Here is a 20,175-nt window from a genome sequence, read left to right as displayed (position 1 = left end):
TGGTGATCACTCAGAGAGAGCAGTGCATAGTTGAAGAATCGGCTATTAGAGGCAGAGGACAAGAAAGAATCAGTCAAGTAGGATAAGATTAAGAATGCAAAAGCTATTTGATAAGAGTGATATCTATGCTATGCACACTTCGTTTCCATCGTGCGTCTCTTCGTCTTCTTCATACGACAATAATGCCATCTCCGACTCGTTCTTCCAACCCAATATAAGACCTTTCGTGTATATTCCAAACCACAAATGACAGAGCCGGCAAAGGAAACCAAAAACAAATGAACAATGCTGTTCTAGTCCAGTTGCTTTCTACCTGGAATTCAAGTTCAGATGCCTCAACGCGTCTTGCGACCAGTCTTCATCGCTGTCGATACTGGTGCGATTGGCAACTCTTAATCCGCCCGACTGCATAGGCATGTCAACAGGTGATCGTGGGCTTCCTCCATAATGACCCCGGTAGTCTGATCGAGGTGGGGGTTGATGTTGCTCGGGTGCTGCGCCTGCAAAGTCTTGTTCTTCCGAGAAACCGTAGATCATGTTACCCTCCACTGGAGAATAGTCCAATGTGGTGTTCAGTGCAAGGTCGCGTGGGCGCTCGTTGGTAGGTGTGTGGTCATTGTTGTGCAGAAACTCCACTGCCGGCGGCGGCATGTCGTCAGTGTAGAGTTGTTGTGGGTTGGATTGCATGTCAAACATGTGTGGTTCTTCGGCCAATGGCAATTGTGAGATGCTTTCCACATGACGGAGAGAGCTGCCTGCTGTGCCGGGAGCACGGTTGATACTGCCGGGCCCTCCTCTGAAGGCGCCTGCGCCTGCGGTACCAGATTGTACGCTGCTGCGCCTGCCCTGTGGTACCTCGTTTGGCACCGCGGTGCCTACACTACCTTCAGAGTCGGGGTCGCGGATGCTGAACTGAGCTATCGTGCGCATCTTGCGTGAGACCCAACTGGCCAAGATCTTGCCTCGTTGTTTTTCGCCGAGTCGTGATCGTGGAAAGTCGCCTTTCTGAACAAAGGCGACAATATCAAGGACAAGTTGATGTTCGTTGAGTACTGTGTTGACTATCATCGGTACTATCGATGCAAGGAAGGCGCGAGTGCGAGACTCTGCAATGAGGACTAGAAGCGAACCCGCTTGGAAAATAGCACTATTCAGTCAGGGTCAGCACAGTTCAAATCCAGAAAAGCTCTTCGATCCACATACCATCCGCCAGAAACCAATGCACGATGGCACCTTTCTACGCTTGCTTCGACGTCCATAGGGAAGTGTTGGAGACCGTTAACCTCGAATGTCTCACCAATTCCGCCAAGGACGAAAAGAACCTGCATCTCAACCATATTGCCGCCGGGCCCAATAGGCCTGCTGACACTGTGCAAGAAGCCGAGATCTCCAGTTCGCATGTACCTCACCCCAGGGTCACCATCTACTGTTCGACCATTGAAGCGTTCGGCATCGAATGCATCTTTGGAGCCATAGAAGGAATAGGCAGAGGCTTCGCTTTGCACCCAGATCTCACCGTACTCGCCTGCCAAGCACAGGCGGTTGGTCTCCGGGTTAACAATACTGATTTGAGTGCTGACAGGTACCATTCCTGAGTCCTGAACCAGGAGAGCAAACGGTTCGGTATCTGGGTCGACAGGTGCCACCAACCCGCGACGGAGAGCGTTCGTGTCGAGATAAAGCTCAATAGGTTCTATGCACATGTAGCTTCGACTTGCGACCATGGGATTGAGCACATGGCTGTAGATGGTATTGATGGCAGTCCTGTCGAGAGCTGCTTGAGAAAAGGCTACGCGGACCTTTGAGTACACATCCGCGCGGGGTCTCTGGTCTGTAGCGATCATAAGGTTCTTCAGCTCGAGAAGAGAGGTTGACTTTCCAGCGTTGTGAGCCATAGCATGGTCGAGCATTTGCGACGTAGCGTAGGTGTCCTTGATCTTGTAGCGTGATAATATCTGGAACAGGATGCTGGGGTTTGCAGCAAAGTCAACCGGTGAAACCAGATACGTAGGAGCGGCCAAGAATATTCCCATCAGACAAGTGTGCAGGAAACCAATACCCATAGTAGATCTGACACAACCCAAAACAGGGCGCGTGGACGTCATCTGACAGGTTTCTTTCTGTACTTTGCATAATGCCATGATAGTGTCATGGCCGAGCTGAACAGCGATACGACGTTGGTCGGGCGTCCAATAGGTCCAGATGAGAGCAGGGAACCCTTGAGCTACCCATGCTGGTCGCATGACGAAACCCAAGTCGCGACACCCATGCGATTGTTTTGGTGGTTTGGAAGTATTGTAAATGTTGGGCAAGTTGACCTTGAGGATCAAAGCAGATTGCTTGAGGTGCTGCGAAACGGCTTTCTGTCTCAGAAGCGAATCAACATCGGCGTTAACGATAAGAGCTTTGATGCGGAAATCGGCAATGACGTGAAGCAGTGCTGGAGCATCCTCATGAAGTCTGTTAGAATCGATGGGAGCCATTGGTACAGCTACAACACCTAGACAGAAGCAAGCGTGTATAGCGTACACGAAGTCCTCTGAGTGCGTATACATAAGCAGCAAGTGATCACCAGGCTGAACCTTGACTTTGTTCTTCAAGTACGTAGCGACACCCGCAACCTTGAGATCGAACTTCTTCCAGTTGACGCCCTTGCCTTCTCGGCCACGGCCATCAATGGTGCAGTAAGCGAGTTCTTCTGCCTGTCGCGAAACGCGCCATTGCATCAAATCATGGATGTTGGAAAACTGGTTGAGAGGTGTCGATGTTCTGTCATCGATCACGACCTCACGATGGTCTACGCCAGAGTATTGCTTGTCTTGCAGCATTAAGAGGTCTTGCCTCGCCTGCGAGGCCAATGGCGACCAGATACCGCCAGCAGGGTCGTCACCCAGCGGTAAGTTCTGAACAGCCCTCTCAACACCAAACTTGACGTAGACGCATTGCAAAGCTCCATTGTCAAAGTCCTTTCTGCACAACATGTTTCCGATATCTCTTCGACCGTTCTTGACAACACGCGGCAGGGTGTTTGGCGCCGTCAACATCACACAATAGACTCGCAGGTGGTGTTCCTGGTAGAGTACTTCCATGACGCGCTCCGTAAGCGAATCTAGGAAAGGAATGTCTAGTTGCCTTGGTGGTCCACCCGCCGTAGTAGGAGCTGTGGAGGCGGCCTGCGACTCTAGGAGGACGAATGGAAGATATTCGCCATTGACGTGCGCATCGAACGCAGAACAATCGAAGATCTTGGGTACGGTCTTCATGATACTGGTGACCAGGTGCTGGACGAAGAAGTATCGGTGCTCGTGCTCTTGAACACCATTCTCGACCCACTCGACTCGCTGTCTTATACGATCTTCGTAGAGGCCGAGCACGTATACCTTTCCCTCAATCACACACCCAAGAAGACCGGTACGCAGAAACTCGGGTTCAACCAGGACTGGGGTAGGGCTGCCCTCGACAAAGCGGTAGGGCCGAGCGTGGAAGATGCTCTCCGTGTGCCTCGGGAGAGCCCAGAATCCTCCAGACAGAGATGGCGAATCGACCCAAATTTCACCAATAGTGAACGGTGAACAAAGTAGGCCAGTCTCAGGGTCGACGAGAGCAAGCGTCGCGTCCGGGATGGGATATCCGAAAGCGCCTGCTCTTACAGTTCCGGGCTCGTTAGCTCTCTTCCTAGCGTCTTCACCCATAGCCAGAACAACAATTTCGTTCGTCTTCAGTGCTTCCTTGTCAAGGAGCACCTCACTCAGCTCGTTCCGACTGTTCTTCTGGCCCTTCTTAGCTGTGGTGCCTCCAACGCTGCCTAGCAGACTGGAATAGTTGTTGGAGTTGCCCTGGTTTGGATTCCCGTCATCCTTGTCGAGATCTGCCTCGTCAATACTCAAAGGACAACCCATCCTTTCTTCACCGCCAAGCCAATCTCTAACGGATACAATCATGCCTCCGTGTTCAGGCAAGCAAAGCATCGGCGCGACCAGTTCCCTAGCACGAGGATTGCGCATAGGTCTGAACCAGCGATCAGCCAGGATCTCGTGGAACTCACTATCCACGGTAATAGTGTCAATCAAACATATCTTGACAGTCGAGAAATTGGGCTCGGCGTTCTTTTTGAAATTCCTTGTGGCCATTGGGTCCTGTTGGTAATTGTACGCAGTCCGTTTAAGACCTGGATAATCGGCAACCATGATGGTTGTCCTATACTTTGTAATCAAATGAGCGTACATTCCAGGTGTATCGACAGTCTTGGCTTCAAGCCAAACTGTGGTATGACCACCATAGACGCCGAACAGTACACCGAGAATCAAGCCGACGCCTTCTCTCGGGTCGAGATAGGACAGTATAGTTTCGGCCTTTGTTCCTGGTGGTGCTCTGAATCCAGAATCAGGATCGCTGGTGGGAATGGTAGACACGATGGCGCTGACACAAGCCATTTGGTGCATGATGGTACGATGACTTAGGACAACACCACGCAAGTCACCTGTTGGAGCTCGAGAAAATTCTATGTAGGCCAGATCCGGCACCTGCAAAGGTGGAGTGTCGTCCTTCTTTTTTGGATGATAGCTGCCGAATTCATTAGTTTTCCACCATTCAACACCAGAGGGCCATTTCAAGCGCTGTTGGCTGATGTCACGGTGGAAAGCCTTGAGGTTATTATCCGTAGTCAGAGCGAGATGGGCCTGAGTGGTGGTGAGAAGAAGACCGAGCTTCTGATAGTCGTCGACGTTATTGATAGGTACGGCAACAACACCGGCGATAAAACAGCCCATGAGAGCGACAGCAAAATCTATGACCTCGGTGTCGCGATAGACCAAAGCAACACGATCTCCACGGTATAGGTTGCTCTTGTCACGAATGACCTGGGCTACCTTTTCTGCCCTGCTGGCCAACTTCTCCCATGTAATCGAGGCCGTCTCTTTACCCTTGGAGTCAAGGACCCAGTATGCAGGTTGGCGACCATTAGATCTAGCTCTGTGACGGAGAACTGCACCAATATTGTCAAAGTTGGACATGGGAACAGTCTTGTTATGGGGATCGTAGACGGCGAAGGGTACCTCTCTTGGCTCAAGAGGTAGCTGATGTATGGGAGCGGCGGAATCAATGTCGTTTGAGGACATCAATGGAGGAGGGATATTGGCAGTAGGAGAGAAGGCTTCACCCATCGAGTAGCGTTGTGGACCACCATAACTCTCTTCGCGGGACTGATCCTGCATCTGCTGGCCAGCAAAGTCGTCGAAGAAGCCCTGCTGAGAGTCGAGCATAGTGCTAAGGCGGCTCTGAACATCGGGTGATGGCTGCTGGTGTTGCTGATGGGGGAGTAGGTGGTTGTACTGAGGGTCTGGATTGAAGGCATAGTCGGAACCGTACATGCTGGCAGGCGTGGAGCGGCCTTGGAAACCCGAAACGGTGCGTTCGACGGCGGTCGGGGCATTGCTGAAGTTGTCCTCGGCGGCGTAGGGTCCGGCAGAGATGTTTGCTAGGGAGGCAGTACGCGACTGGCCGGCCGAGGACAAGGCGTCCAGCTCGCCGTGTCCATAGAACTGCGATAGCAGGAGCGTCCGGCGCTTCTCGTACCTGTCGCGTGTCAGTCTTCTGCCATCGGAGAGGCCCCTCCCGGGCTGCAGCGCACCCTTTCTTCGTGATATCGCCGTCCTCTAGCTCGTGGTCCAGCTCGCGCAGTTTGGCCTGCAGCTCTTCCTCGGCCATGGCGGCGGCATGGGGTGGGGTCTGTCGCTCGCTCTAGATGTCGGTCGCCAGCTTCTCTCAGCTCTGGCCGATTGCGAGTACTTGGGAACGCAGGTCGAAGCTTGTCCAATTCTTGTTGAGGATGTTGTCTGTGAGAAAGCTGTGATCCGCCCTCGTCGACATCATGAAACCATGTGGGTGTCGCCGGTGACCCATGTGCCGCCTTTGCTTGGCAGGAACCAACCCTCCTGCTTCATCCCAGCCTCCTAATCCAAGTACCGCCTGCCGCTGCAAGCACCGTTCCCACCTGCCGATTGTGTTTCAAGGGGCACACCTATTTTACCTGCCTGCCAACCCGTGCATCTTTGATTCCGTGCCTGTCATCATCAAGCTACTGCCTTGTCACACAACCCACTCTGACTTGCATCGGAACTTTGGTTACCAATTAGAGACATGTGCTACATTTCACATCTTGTCTATGTACGACTATAGGAAGCACTCCACAAATGCTAATCATGAATGCGCTGAGAAGATAAGGTATCGAACAGGAGAAAACAAAAAATGCACATCCAGCGCTTTAATACGTGAAAGCTTCCTCATGAAACGTGATATTGCCAACATCGACCTTCTTGCGCACTGCCGCTCGTACGCTGTCTGCGAATGCTCCAGGCCCGCAAACGACGACGCCCATCGCTCCAACTTGCTCCGCTACCTCCTTCTCGAGCACTGTTGACGGGTTGCAGCGACCGGGGAACATCTGCACTGTGCCTGTTCGGCTGTTGACTTCGTTCTGGTTTCGAGGCTTGGTGACAAAGAGCTGTACGCGAAGCACCTCCTTGCGACCTTCCATCTTAAGGATTTGGTCCATCCATGGTCGTGCCCATTCGAGCGCTTCGGTAGTGGGCACCGACCAAACGAGGAGAATGCGACGTGTTGAACACGTTCCTTGGGAATATTGTGTCAAGAGACGATGCACGTATCCAACACAGTGTGTGATGCCGACACCTCCGGCAAACAAGACTGCGGTGCCGTAAGATGCCAGCTTCTCGTGGCCGCCATATGGTCCTTCCATGGCACCTGGGAGTGTGATCATTCCACTGGGAGAGGCACATGCCTTCTCATACAGCTTGCGTGTCATTCCAGATCTGGCACGAATGATCAGACTCACGTGCGTGACTTCTGGTCCGTCGCTGTCTGAGATTTGTGTTTTGTAGTGCGAGATAACAGACTGATGTTTGGGCATATTCCAAGATGGTAGCTTCTCCATCTCAATCTCGAGGGGGGCGCTTCTTGGCTTTGTTTCCGCCCAAGCCACTGAGAAGGGGTGTGATGCCCACAGACCAACGGTAGGGAAGTAGACATGGACGTGCGATCCAGGGATGTAGTTCCATGATCTGGCAAGCTCGAAGGTGACGCGGCAGGCCTCGCCGGGAAGTGCTTCGACGTGTGCTCTCGACATACCGGACTTCAAGCTGAAGTTGTAGTAAGCCACGCGCACAAAGCGCGAGAGCCATTCAAGTCCCCAAAGGATAATGACGAATTTGATGTAGGGTGTTTGCGGGAGGTTGTGCTTTTCGAGATGCACGTAGACACCGATAAGACCCAGCAAGACCAGGACACGGTGGAGATTGAGGAAGGTTTCGTAGAATGCATGGCGCAGGGGCGAGAAGGCTTGAACGATGATCATGGTGAACGCGCAGGTGCCGACCATGCCCCAGGCATAACTTGGAGTTGCCAGGTTGTCCTTGAGACCATCATAACCAACCGAGTCAATGACGTTGACGAGGTAGCAGATGGTATGGACAATGCTTTCGATGGCGCAAACTCTGGCGCACCATCTGTGCAGAAGGTTGAAGGTGTCGTATGACACTCTGAGGAGAGGAATCAAAGGGTTGTTGCGCATGGCAAAGAGCATGGTCGGGATGATGTTGAGTGCAGCGAGCTCACCACTGCGACCCCGAAGTTCGGCGATGACGGCAGCACGGTCCTCGGTACCCCAATGCAAGACTAGGCAATAGGCAATGTTGGAAAACAGGTAGACGGTGAGCAGGAGGGTGTGGAAACGAGACGGGAGAGTGCCGATGCTAATTGCTGAGGAAAGCTGAATCTCCTTGTTATGGCGGTTGCGACCTAGCGGGGCGTACAGCAGATGCTTTTTGATCTTTGGCCAGATTGAGGTATGGTTCTGAGCCCAGTAAACTTGCCTATCCGGATTGCTCATAGTGAGTAGGTGCCGGATGTGCGCATTGCCCATGGTTGCCCATCGGAACAACAATGTCAGTACACACAGTCCACCGAGAGAGACGCAGAGAACAGCAGCGAAGAGATAGTTCGCGGTTTGATCTACGCCCGATAGTCCATGGGCGTATGGTGATAGTTCTTGTACAGTAGCATTAGCGAGTGCATTGAGCTCACTAGTGAGCCCTCTTGGGGCGACAGCCATTTCCGCAGCGCGACCAAAGGCAGAGTGCAGGTGAGAGTGCGAGTGGTGAGAATGCATGGCGACCGGCGCGGTGCAGGGACAAGCCTGTATCGAAGAACAAAGAAGGAATTGGTAGTGTCGGTTCAGTCAAATCCGGAGAGCAGAAACAAAGAACCGGCTTTGTAGTGGTGAAGTAGGCGTTCGTGGCTTGATTGCAATCCAAATATCCGGGTCGATGTGGTGGTAGTAGAGTAGTTGATGAGATTGATGGAAGTGCCAGTGGGGAAATCCAAGTGGTGATTATCGCTCGCAGATGTCAAGGAGATTGGTGGTCGTCGTTGAATAATGCGAGGCCGAACAATAGGCCAACAATGACTATTGTGACATGCCTTTGTGAAAGGCACGGAAGAAGACAAAAAGTGAGTGTCGTCGGCCTTGTGTGTCGCGAATCCGAAGGCGCGAAGTGAAATTGATGGTTTTTGATCGTCAATCTTGCTGTATGTCCAGGGATAAGCAGGGGGGTTCTGGAATGCAACAGGCTTTTGGCTGTTTGAGAGCTGTTTATGCGCAACGCAGAGTGGGTAAAGAGCGTCACGGTGACTCGGCGTCAGACAAGAAACGAGTGTGAGTGAAATGGAAGGAAGTCACGAAGGATTTCCCTGGCGAGTGGAACAACAAAAGACAGCAATGGTTGTCGCAGGAGAAAACGATGGCAGTCCGCCTACATAAACACACAAATCCAGATTGGCCTCCTTGTGGCTCCGCATATGTGGACGCTTCTGGCACTAGGCGGCTAACGGTTATTGGCCTGATTGGCACCAAGCCACTGTTCCTGCAGACGTGTTTCATCTGTCTTTAAAGCGCCTACCGATGGCTTTCTGGAGCTCGTCGGCAGTCTATCTCGAACATTGAGACCATCAAACAATTCTGCCCTCGCCTGTGAATTCCGCTACGCTTGCAGAAGAGGGCTGACCATCGTATAGCCGATTTCTGGGCAGCGTGGTATATCGTGACCCTCGCTACGCAGGATATTGTTGTTGACCGCTCGGTCGCACAAATCGATCTCACGGCTCCTTTTGCCGTCCGAGAGCTTGCTCGTGTGCGTCACTCAAATTAGGGCCAAGAAGAAGCAGGAGGCGCTGTCCGTCCTCACGCCATATCAGTTGCTAGCCTATTTTAAAATCCATGCTGCTGTTTATTGCAACGGACACAAGACCCTTAGACGGATGTGATGGACATGACGCTCATGCTTTTGTCCAATTGTTTGCTTTTCGGTATGTCACTCTTGCTTTGTTATATCGACAATAAAGGAGCTTCTTGTAGAAGGATACTTAAGTGGAGACATGCAACTCGCAATTTTGACGTTGACCAAAAGGGAAATCACAACTTGGCGCTCGGCAATACATACAGCATATCCCTGTGTGGCGGTGCATCGACGTAGCACGTAGGTGTAGCTTCCACTCTTTGCCTCATAGGCAACCGTATCTTATCTATCGTCTTCTCAAACTGCCATCCATCTACTCTACTTTCAATCTCTTTCTGGCATCATCAACAAGTGCCCTCGCTTGTTGTACCGTTTCAGAAGCACACCACATCTCGTGTAAATATCAAGTGCTTCGTCAATCATGTCCCATCACGGATCTGATCCTGACCTTCATCGAGCGATATCTCTTCGCCCGTCACCTTTTCACAATCACCCCGAACCATCCACTCGGATCGGGCAATTGCCAGAAGGTGCACTTCCTGTTCCTTCACTGCCGCAGACCAAACCCGGTGCTTCTACGTCTTATGAGGTCGTCGAGTCTCATGACCCTGTCTCACGCCCCGCATACGCTCGTAACGCCAGTGAATCTGGAGATGTTGAAGGTCGACCATTTCCGACCTACACTGATCAAGATGACCCTCTCGATTTGTCCAGCCGACTTAAGAGCGCCGAGCAACTAAATGCCATACAAGCAAACACTTCCAAGAAACGTCAAAGTGCTAAAGATCGTCTTTGTGCACCAGTCGCCCAAACCAAAGATGCCGTGCAGTCACGCAAGATCAGAGGCTTCTACGAGGGCCAGAACGAGGCTATCGAAAGGATGCTGAAGTCAGTCGACGAACACAGAAGAGAAGCCAAAGAAGAAGCAGGTGCCGACCATTTACAGTATAAGATTGCCGTCTATGGTTCTTTTGCAGCAAACGTTGTCCTGGCTGGTCTTCAATTGTATGGTGCTATATCCTCCGGCTCTTTGTCACTGTTTACCAGCATGTCTGACGCTCTGTTTGACCCCTGCAGTACATTTCTGTTGATCTTGTGCAATAGAGCGGTCAATCGGGTTGATCCACGCAAGTTTCCAGCTGGGAAAGCTCGTATTGAGACCGCAGGCAACATCTGCTTCTGTTTTCTGATGTGTAGTGTCTCATTCATCTTGATTGTCATGTCCGCACGCGAGCTTGCTACGGAGCCTGAGGCCGAAACGAAACGATTTCATCTTCCGGCTGTCCTGGCCGTCTGCATAGCATTTGCCACTAAATTCGCTCTTTTCTTGTACTGTTGGTCTCTGAGAAACAAACACTCCTCTATTCGTATTCTATGGGAAGGTAAGCAACATATCGTTTGTTATTCAAGTTGTGTAGCTCGACCATATCATTAGCACGAACCGAGCTGATTTTGTCATTTACAAGACCACAGGAACGACCTTTTCATTAACGGGTACGTCTATTGCTTGAGTTTCAACTCATTCATCTTGACTGACAATGATCAGATTCGGTGTACTGGCTTCCGTAGGAGGTAGCAAACTTGCGTGGCAGATTGATCCAGCCGGAGCCATCGTCCTGTCATGCCTGGTTTCTTTCCTGTGGCTTCGCACCGCGTACTCCGAATTCCAGCTTCTTATCGGAGTCACTGCTCCTACTCATATTCTCCAATGGATCACTTATATATCCATGACACACAGCCCAGATATCGTCAGTCTGGACACCGTGAGAGCTTGGTACTCTGGTCCTAGGATTACTGTTGAAGTCGATATTGTCCTTCATCCAGAGATGACGCTCAAAGAAACTCACGACATTGCAGAAGATCTGCAAAACAAGCTTGAGGGCCTTCCAGATGTCGAAAGGGCCTACGTCCATAGTGACTACGAGACTGAACATAGAGCAGAACATTTCTTGAAAAAAGAACTTTGATCTGCTTTGGGTGAGACTGCAGCCGGCAAATTGGGCTGATCTCTCTGCCTGATTACATCCAGCAAGAAGATTGCGTAGGCATATGACAACTATTTCTATGCTTTTCGGGCGAATACTTCCTAAGAGGTATATGGCTGTGAAGGTCTCGATGAATTCGAGAGCCAGAACAAATATGGCAAACATTGTTTCTTCCATAGTAATGAATTTATGAGCTCTACGGTTTGCATCATGCCCATGTGTCCCTCAGACATGTTCTAGTGACCGTTCTTCCCATGCCTTTTTTCTGTTCCACATGCACGTGCCGAACGTCGATGACTTGCATCCATGTGCCGATCGCACTTCTTCCGAAACCAAATCCGGCCATCTAGACTTGCGGCTGGATGTATGCTCGACGAGTTCATCAAGCAATCGCACAAGATGTGCAATATACTCCATACACTGGATACTCAGAATAGCCAAGCTCGTACTCGAGCATGAGCCACTGCCCAGGCATCTCCTTGAAAGGGAGGAGATTAAGGGACAGTCATGTCTATTATTGTGGTAAGGAGTATGCTCTCCAACATCTACAGTGTGGATATGGGACTCTTTTGTAAGAGGTTTAAGCCTTTCTTGTCTGCACTCACAGCGTTTTGAACAGTGCAGTGTACGGATCATTGCAACGACGCTCGCTTTTGAGACTGGACGCTCAAGGTGTCTCATGAACACCTCGCTAGCACCGGCATTCGCTTTTCTCAGCGGCTCTGATAATCCGGCCGCCTTTCCGAGCCTTGCAGATTTGGAGTTGCGCCTGTACGAATGCAAATATGTAAGTCAGCACGATAGCTCGTTGAGACATTCAGAAGATGCAAGTCTGTTCTTCTAATTCACGTGCTCATTCACCCCTCGTCCAAACCTTACAACTTTACTTTGCTACTTGTGAAATAGCGATTCGTACTCCTTGACCTTCAATAAACCATGCTACGCAATACCAGCCATTCGATGACCCCAGAGAGGAGAGGAAATTTCGGATTCGAGGGGCAACCGTTCTGAACGGTCGGCAACCGCAACGGCATGGGCAATAGCTCAACGTGAACATGAGTTCGGGTCAACCACCTACGCTGCAATCGATTGCCCAGGCTCTTGATTGATTTGATTGAACGGAAAGGCGCTGGAAACAGAATCAGAGACTTCCGATGGCCCAGATTGGGTATTTGCCTGTTCCGAACACTCAGATGCCTCCCAAATCGTTTTTAAACCACGCGTAGCACAACGGCCAGTCAAGACCGATTGGCAACAGCGGTTGGATTGTGCCCGTTGGCCAGCCAGGCAATGGCAACGCAAGCCATGGACTACCTGAATCGCCTCATGGCGATATAAAGTATCTATGCATCCGGGCGCTGAGGCATACCACTAAGCAAGCTACTTTTGTTACGAGCAAAGGGTCCTCTCTTCTCGCCCGTGTCAAGCTTATACATACAACATGCATCACATTTCACATCTTGCCCTGGCGGCATCGCTCATCAGCTCAGCTCTGACATCGCCGGTCGATGTCACTGGCAAGAAGACTGTGTCTATTGCAGACATCAAGGGCAAGAAAACTTTCTCCGTCGAACAGGTTCTGGCGAAGAAACAACAGATGCAAGCACCTGCACTTTCGATGCTGAAGACATACGCCAAATTCTCTGGCACAGCTCCTGTTCAGCTCAAGGCCGCCGCAGCAGCAATCCAAGCAGGAACCGTTCAAGCAACACCACAGAATGTGTGTACCTCTCAGACTGCTTTCCAGTACTTCGCTGACCTTGGTCCAGTATGACATGTCCTACCTATGTCCAGTCTCTGTTGGTGGGCAGACACTGAATCTCAATTTCGACAGTGGTAGTGCAGACCTGTGGGTCTACTCCACATTACAACCTACCTCACAGCAAAGCGGACACTCAATATACGATCCCAGCAAGAGTTCGACATCACAGCTATTGGTTGGCAATACCTGGTCAATCAAATATGGCGACGGCTCCAGCGCAAGTGGCAATGTCTATGCCGACAAGGTCATCATTGGAGCAGTGACAGCGACATCACAGGCTGTTGAAGCAGCCACTTCGGTGTCGGATTCGTTCCTGAAGGATGTTAATAACGATGGTCTGGTTGGCTTATCGTTCAGCAACATCAACACTGTCTCGCCCAACCAACAAAAGACTTTCTTCGATACAGTCAAGAGCACGCTTACGTTGCCTCTCTGGACTGCCAACCTCAAGAAGGGAGCTCCCGGCACCTACGATTTCGGTTACATCGACTCTTCGAAGTATTCAGGCAAGATCACTTACGTCGATGTGAACAGCGCCAGCGGGTTCTGGCAGTTCACAGCCGATGGTTATCAGATTGGGTCCTCTTCGACCGTCAGCTCTTCATTCGTAGCCATCGCCGACACTGGTACTACCCTCATGTACCTTCCCTCGAGCAGTGTTACGGCATACTGGGCTCAAGTGACTGGCTCTGGATACGACAAGAACCAAGGTGGATACACATTCCCTTGCAGCTCAACATTGCCAGACTTCAATCTGGTTGTTGGAGGCAATAAGTTCACTGTGGTATGTATCGTCTCCTCCTGATGTCAGGGCTCAATAGCTAACGAACGATGCAGCCTGGCAGCTACATGAACTACGCTCAAATTTCGTACACGACTTGCTTCGGTGGTCTGCAACAAAACACGGGACTTAGCTTCAGCATTCTTGGAGACATTTTCTTGAAGTCACAGTTTGTCGTGTTCTCGGAAGTTGGAGGCAAGGCGTCACTGGGAATTGCTGCAATGTACAATGGCACCCCTGGCGAAGACGATGGCGACGAGTGGGAGTGTGAGGACTAGAAGCAGGTGTTTGGGTCAAGGATAAACGAATTTAGATAGCAAGACATTTCAATAGAGTAATGATCACCCCAACCACATGACGGACGTTTGACGAGTATATCCACGTAGGCGTTTACACTGTAATCCGGGCAGAAGGCGTGCTCTAAGATGCAACTCATGTACTCGGTCAGAAGGCAGACACGGAGATGTTCTGACCAGTACTCTATGCATGCTGGTATTTTGCAGGTCACGCTGCAGCGGTGCAGCAGAAGGAGCTGGAGACATGGAAAATGATCAATCAGGAAGGTGGAGAAATGAAGGTCATGCACAGACGAGAAGATGCAGGTGTGCGTCATACGGACTTGCAGGCCGCAGCCCTTACCGCTGCATCGCCTATGATTGCGGCCGAGTGGCTTTTTGATCGTTACAAGGTTGCTGTTGACATGGTTAGCTTGGCAAATGAACATGACAATGAGAGATTGTTCTGTTGAGGCGCTGTTCTTGCCAGTCTTATACTTTTGAACTTTTCCGACAAACAGCAAGCAACAACAAGCTCCCCACCACTCCCAATCCTGAGAGCTCGGCCATCCACCTCATAGCACAAGGCGTTACAGTCACCAAGATACGAGTACCTTTTCTTTGCATGGTCGCAAAGTCCACAATCGATCATGTCGGAATTCATCTCATTTCTACCACCCCCCGGCCTGGCACTGGCAAACTATGATTCGGCTGCACTGCATTCGACGCAGTCACCAGATGTGCCAGAGGTCTTCCGCGATGCCATGAGCGTGCGTGAAGACGTCTTTGTCAAGGAGCAAAAGGTTGCGTTGGAGAACGAGGTCGACATGGATGATGCTCGCAGCTTCCATTGGGTCGCATACGCCTCAGTCGGCACGTCTGGCAGCGACGGCAATGCTGCCATGGACGGCGTCACAAAGGATTCGGCCACGTCTGCCGAGCATACTGGACGGAAGGGCAGTACTGCCATGAAACTCCCAGTCGGCACCATCAGACTGGTTCCTCCTCCTCACCCACCCCATCCTCAGCCTGGCTCGAGTCACAAGATTGACAACCACGAGGGACTGCCCCAGGACATGCAGAGCGGGCTAAGCAAGACTGAAATGCACGATGGCAAGGAAGCCTACATCAAGCTCGGCCGTTTGTCGGTCCTTCAGCCCTTCAGAGGTACTGCAAGCAACCCACGTGCTCGATGGATATGTCACTGACAGTACTAACAGGACTCGGACTCGCTCGCCTCCTCATCGATGCAGCTCTTACGTGGGCATCACAGAATGTAGACAAGATCCTTCCACCCATGTCGCCTGCGGCAGCCGAGCAACGCAAGCTCGAACTTGGAGGCGGTGTTGAGGTTGAAGATGTATGGAGAGGACTGGTCTTGGTACATGCACAAGCACAGCTGGAAAAATACTGGGCTCTGTTTGGCTTTGTCAAGGACGAGAGCATGGGCACGTGGGAAGAAGAGAAGATCATGCATGTCGGCATGTGGAAGCGTGTCGAGTTTGATTCAGAGTTGACAGGCGGTCGCAAGAAGAGCGTGGTGGGTTAGAGCAGGGAGAGAGGTGGGTGAAGGGAGATTGGACGGCGTCCTGGAGTTTGCATTGTCGATTAGAGATATCCCCCAACTGACGAACTGCATAATGATAAGACGGATTGGAGAAAGAGAAAAGACATTGGATTGTAAGCCTCGAGTGAATAGTCGATTGTACTCGTACGTCTGACTCGACAATGTGATGGACTGACGGGCTGATGGTGGCTGACGTAAGCGGGGCATGCCATGCAAGTCAAGTGCAACAGAATCGAGAGCGAGAGTCGAAACATGACACAAACCACACACAATGTCTGGGCTACGGAACATAGCAAAAGGAGGGTGGCATCCAGGCGGCGCCAAAGACAACGGCAGTAGCAGCAGCAGCGGTGGAGGAGGAAGCGGATGGCGCTCCAAGATCAACGACAAGATTCCAGGCCGCATCAACGACAGGATGCCCGGAAGCACGAGCAAGTCGGAGAGAGAGCGCATCGAGGCGCGTGAGAACCACGTCTCGCAGCCCTTGACCAGCCTGAGAGACCGTGAGTGCCTGCTGCCTTCCTCCATCACTGTCGCCCGGTACTAAGCACCATGCAGCTGCCTCGTTTGCTCCTCCGCCCAAACACATGCACTACCATGGCCAAGCAGCAGCTTCCAGTCCCGGCGCCCTCACCACCACCACATCTAGCTACTCCAGTAGCCCTGCAAACACTGCCGCTACACGTGGACTGGGCGCGCCGCTACCGAAAGAGATGGTCCAGCAGCAACAATTCTCTCAACAACAGGCCCAGCAAGAAGAAGAAGATGCCTCCCGTCCACCACCAGGTCCATACCGAGTCGACACGACCGGTCTTTCTACCGCAAATTTGCCCAAACCCCCCGTTCGACGACTGGACACGGCCTCTCCGCAGTCCGTCTCTTCACAACCTCGCCCACCTCCACGACAGATAGCTCCCTCTCCCGCTGCGCGCTCTCCACTCCCTCCACCTCGTTCGACCCCTACACCCCCGGTTGCTCCATCTAGGCAACAACCCGCACTACCCCCTCGACTGCCTCCTCGCCAAAACTCACACCCCGATCTAAACTCTCCTCCGCCCCCACCCGTCTACTCCGAAGCCGTGCAAGCACCTGTCCATGTCCCTGCCCCAGATCAAGGCGCTATGAACAGACTAGCTCGTGCAGGTGTGAGTGTGCCGGGTTTCGACATTGGTGCCCGATCCTCCTCGCCGGCCGCTGCGCACTCTTCACCAGCCGCCAGACCACCTCAACCTTCTCAGATGAACGAACTGCAATCACGTTTCTCCAGGATGACCTCCTCAAATTCCTCACAATCCCAACCCTCGCAACCTTCCAACAGCGCACAGTCCCGCTTTGGTAATATGGTCTCACAACAAGCGAGCAACCCACAAGTTCAGTCACGCTTCGCAAGCCTGGCCTCTTCACCAACCGTCAGGAACCACGCTGCAAACATCGCCTCGTCACCCGCTGTTCAGAAGCAAGCGGTCCAACACGCTGGTACCTTCGCCACTGCCTCTGGAGCCTCTCCACAACAAGCACAGGCTCTACAATCAGGCTTCTCACGAGCAGCTGCTTCTCCTACCGCTATGAATATGGCCACTCGCCATGCGGGTACTGTTGCCTCTGCTGCATCGTCATTTGGTTCCAATGCTGCTGCTGGAAAGAAGCCACCGCCTCCACCGCCGAAGAAAAAGGAACTGCAGGCCGATGCGCCGCCTGTACCGCTTTCGAGCAAACCCAGATTTTAGTGAGCACGAGCATCGTCAGCACAGTACATTAGTCTCGCTTGAACCCGTACATAATCTGTTGAAGTCTACAACACGAGGCTCTTTTATCCTTACGAGGAGCATCACTACCCGTTTTCAACTTCATGAGATTCTCAACGTGACGTGTGTTTTGAGGAATCTGTTTTCTCATCTTATGGTGGTATCTTATCAAGACAATTTCGCATGTGATCCAGCAAATCTATATAGACCTGACCTTTTGTAACGCCGATATTGTAAATGCAAGCACTTAACCCTCAGCCTCAATCTCGTAACTGTTGCTCTTATGCTTGGGCTGGAAGTTGAAGTCCTTGTGAGCGGGTCCCAAAAACATTTCACTATCGTCTCGTTAGCTGGGTTCACATGTTTAGAGATCGGAGATAGAGCTTGCCTAATCTTGATCCAGTCCTTGTAGTTAGGACTGCTGAGAAGAGTCTCGAGCTCGTTTCTACCACGGAAAGCAGGAGGTCTGTCGTTCATGTGGGGTGGCAAGTGCTCGAGCAGGCCCAGAGGCACATATCTGCAACTGAAGCTCAGCCACTCGAGCAGGAAACGACGGGTCACGCCAACACCAATCTCGTCGGATCCCCAGTTCTCCAGACCGAAGCGTGTGAATTGCTCAATGTATTGTAGTCTCTCGGTCGCGCTCTTGTCGAGGTATTGACCAGTTTGGATTTCCTCGAAGATCCAGGGCTTGATCAGAGCACCGCGACCGATCATGGCTGAGTCGACATTGGCGTTGTTGACGGCGTCGAAATAGTCGACGTGGGAGTAGACGTCGCCGTTGCCGCAGAAGTAGGGGGTACCGTTGTTGGAAGCGGTCATGTCGCGAGCATCTGCCTCTCTAATTGTATCTGTGACTTCTGCTTGCTTTTGCTTGAGTCTGTTGACCAAAGCCGAGCACTCGGCAATGTACTCCCAGTTGGCTTGACGAGTGTATCTTTGCTGACGGCTACGGCCGTGGAGAGTAATGGCAGCGACACCACAGGGGCCATCACCGGTCACAACGGCTTCTTCTCCTCCAAGAACAAGACGCTGGACGAGCTTGTCAGCGGTGGGGTGGTTGTCCTTGGTACCCATACGGATCTTGACAGTAATAGGAGTTTCTCCAGAGACGGCGTTCATACCGCGGAGGATCTTCTCAAGCTTGCCGGGTGAGTCCATAAGAGCAGAGCCGGCACCTTGACGGTAAACGAGGTCAATAGGACAGCCACAGTTCAAATCAATTGCGCGAATGCTGGGGCAGAGAGCAGTGAGGATCTCGGTCGTCTTCAGAACGTTCCATGGCTTGTTTCCTGCAATCTGAACACCAAACTTCAGATCCTTGGAGTTATCATAGCCTGCAACAATGGACTTGGGGGTGTACTTGGGAGGAGTGGTTTCAGACTCGTGGGCCTTGGTCAAAGCCCACTCGCCCTTCTCGCCTTGAATCAGTGGCAGGCCCATGGCCATCTCGGACCATGTGACTTGAGCACCGAGACCGACACACAAACGTCTGAAGGGGAGGTTTCCTTGTGTGGTCAGGGGAGCCAAAACCGGTGTCTCCGGGCCGTAGTAGATTCTGCGCTTTTCTGAAGCACGGACAGGGCACTCGGTGAATTGAGCACGACGATCCTCGAGCGACATCTTCTCAGCATCTGCTGCTTGTGCTTCCTCGGCCTTATTTCCGAAGTACTTGTTCATCTCGGTCTGACGCTTGTCGAGCCAGGTGACGTAGGCCTCGGACTTGGGCATTCCAGTCTTCTTCTTCCTGAGATCAATCTTTGCTCCCATAGAGACAATGTTGACGACTCCCAGACCTTCCTCCTCCTCTGCTTGAGCATCATCACCCGTGGCTTTGTCGTTGTCCAGCAACACCAACTCCTTGCGCCCGTCGGCAGATTCTCTTTCAGTCGAGTGAGAGCCAGCAAAGCGACACTTCCAGCCAGCATTACACTTGCCCTTGACCTCGAAGATGGGGCACTTTGAGTTGAAGGTAGTCAAGTCTTCACGCTTGCCTTCGCTCAGGTACTTGCGCAGATTGTGCTCCATTCTGCACTTGTCGCCGAAGGGACACTCAAGAGGCGAGAACTCGTTGTTGCGGACGCGAGTCTTGCACAGCTGAAGAGTATCACGCGAGCTGCCAAAGGTTCTAGCCTTGTTCTGGCCGCGATTCTTTTGCTTCTTGTCCTTGCTTTGCTGTTGTGATTCGTGCTTGCTTCCTTCGGCCGCATCGTCCGGGTTCTCTTCTGAGACTTGTTCCGGTCTTGATGCCGAGTTGGAGTTGTGAATAAGGTACTCTTTCTTGATGGGTGCTACACCCTTTGTTCTCGGAGCAGGGTCCATGGCACCCAAGACGGGGTCCTGTTCCAGCTTGACTCTCTTAGAGGGTTGCTCATCGCCATGGCGCTCCACCTTCTCGGCGCGTGTAACAGCCGAGTCAAAAGGCAGAATCTCGCTTTGCGGGTTGGCGGGTTCGGTCGAATCGCTGGGTGCAGGGCGCTTCAAAGGCTCGGACGGGTTGAGGGGATTGGTGTCAGGTTGGGCGGGTGCCGTGGTGCCAGCGCCGTTGAGCGACTTGTCAGTGTTGTCGGCCATGTTTGTGTACAGTGCTGCTGCTAAGATGCAAGTGCAAGCAAGCGGCGACACTTTTCTTGAGACTTTGAGCGATAAGCTTCTTATCGGGGTGCCGGAGTGGAGGGCTGGGGTGTCTGTGCGCGGGAGTCTGCTCGGCAGAGCTGAGGAAGCTGCGAGTGCGATGATTCCAGTTCTG

At 52.1% G+C, this 20,175-nt stretch overlaps 9 protein-coding genes across 9 annotated transcripts; 4 read left to right on the top strand and 5 right to left on the bottom strand.

Annotated features, from left to right (window-relative positions):
• Nucleotides 1–66: 66 nt before the first annotated feature.
• On the bottom strand, nt 67–5,961 carry M438DRAFT_369475 (AMP-binding protein). The gene is made up of 3 exons (XM_029908110.1): nt 5,630–5,961; nt 1,204–5,574; nt 67–1,147 (listed from the first exon to the last, which is right to left on the bottom strand). Exons 1-3 carry the CDS (start codon nt 5,704–5,706, stop codon nt 310–312), a joined length of 5,286 nt encoding a protein of 1,761 aa, XP_029755579.1. The 5' UTR covers nt 5,707–5,961; the 3' UTR covers nt 67–309.
• A 301-nt stretch (nt 5,962–6,262) lies between these two features.
• M438DRAFT_283884 (putative FRE ferric reductase-like transmembrane component) lies at nt 6,263–8,128 on the bottom strand (the record flags this gene model as incomplete). The annotated part of the gene is made up of 1 exon (XM_029901418.1): nt 6,263–8,128. One exon carries the CDS (start codon nt 8,126–8,128, stop codon nt 6,263–6,265), a length of 1,866 nt encoding a protein of 621 aa, XP_029755578.1.
• A 1,494-nt stretch (nt 8,129–9,622) lies between these two features.
• M438DRAFT_409513 (cation diffusion facilitator 1) lies at nt 9,623–11,492 on the top strand. The gene is made up of 3 exons (XM_029910022.1): nt 9,623–10,693; nt 10,778–10,805; nt 10,858–11,492. The coding sequence occupies exons 1-3, from the start codon at nt 9,733–9,735 to the stop codon at nt 11,276–11,278; spliced, it is 1,410 nt and encodes a 469-aa protein (XP_029755577.1). The 5' UTR covers nt 9,623–9,732; the 3' UTR covers nt 11,279–11,492.
• M438DRAFT_147379 (uncharacterized protein) lies at nt 11,401–12,212 on the bottom strand. Its single transcript, XM_029898949.1, has one exon. The coding sequence runs from the start codon at nt 11,975–11,977 to the stop codon at nt 11,522–11,524; it is 456 nt and encodes a 151-aa protein (XP_029755576.1). The 5' UTR covers nt 11,978–12,212; the 3' UTR covers nt 11,401–11,521.
• Nucleotides 12,213–12,914: 702 nt separating this feature from the next.
• M438DRAFT_283857 (aspartyl protease) lies at nt 12,915–14,117 on the top strand (the record flags this gene model as incomplete). Its single annotated transcript, XM_029901416.1, has 3 exons — nt 12,915–13,016; nt 13,066–13,842; nt 13,896–14,117. 3 exons carry the CDS (start codon nt 12,915–12,917, stop codon nt 14,115–14,117), a joined length of 1,101 nt encoding a protein of 366 aa, XP_029755575.1.
• M438DRAFT_147307 (uncharacterized protein) lies at nt 13,989–14,664 on the bottom strand. Its single transcript, XM_029898946.1, has one exon. It carries the CDS (start codon nt 14,561–14,563, stop codon nt 14,114–14,116), a length of 450 nt encoding a protein of 149 aa, XP_029755574.1. The 5' UTR covers nt 14,564–14,664; the 3' UTR covers nt 13,989–14,113.
• Nucleotides 14,502–15,783, top strand: M438DRAFT_349702 (uncharacterized protein). Its single transcript, XM_029906455.1, has 2 exons — nt 14,502–15,281; nt 15,335–15,783. Exons 1-2 carry the CDS (start codon nt 14,765–14,767, stop codon nt 15,661–15,663), a joined length of 846 nt encoding a protein of 281 aa, XP_029755573.1. The 5' UTR covers nt 14,502–14,764; the 3' UTR covers nt 15,664–15,783.
• Nucleotides 15,781–17,501, top strand: M438DRAFT_147348 (uncharacterized protein). Its single transcript, XM_029898947.1, has 3 exons — nt 15,781–15,825; nt 15,881–16,184; nt 16,240–17,501. The coding sequence occupies exons 2-3, from the start codon at nt 15,953–15,955 to the stop codon at nt 17,406–17,408; spliced, it is 1,401 nt and encodes a 466-aa protein (XP_029755572.1). The 5' UTR covers nt 15,781–15,825; nt 15,881–15,952; the 3' UTR covers nt 17,409–17,501.
• Nucleotides 17,502–17,673: 172 nt separating this feature from the next.
• Nucleotides 17,674–20,000, bottom strand: M438DRAFT_378214 (tRNA-dihydrouridine(47) synthase [NAD(P)(+)]; the record flags this gene model as incomplete). The annotated part of the gene is made up of 2 exons (XM_029908790.1): nt 17,674–17,761; nt 17,815–20,000. The coding sequence occupies 2 exons, from the start codon at nt 19,998–20,000 to the stop codon at nt 17,674–17,676; spliced, it is 2,274 nt and encodes a 757-aa protein (XP_029755571.1).
• Between the last annotated feature and the right edge of the window lie 175 nt (nt 20,001–20,175).

Source organism: Aureobasidium pullulans (genome assembly GCF_000721785.1).
Source record: "Aureobasidium pullulans EXF-150 unplaced genomic scaffold scaffold_33, whole genome shotgun sequence".
Taxonomy (NCBI): domain Eukaryota; kingdom Fungi; phylum Ascomycota; class Dothideomycetes; order Dothideales; family Saccotheciaceae; genus Aureobasidium; species Aureobasidium pullulans.
The sequence above is the reverse complement of the archived record's forward strand: the minus strand, read 5'-3'. Positions and strand labels throughout refer to the sequence as shown.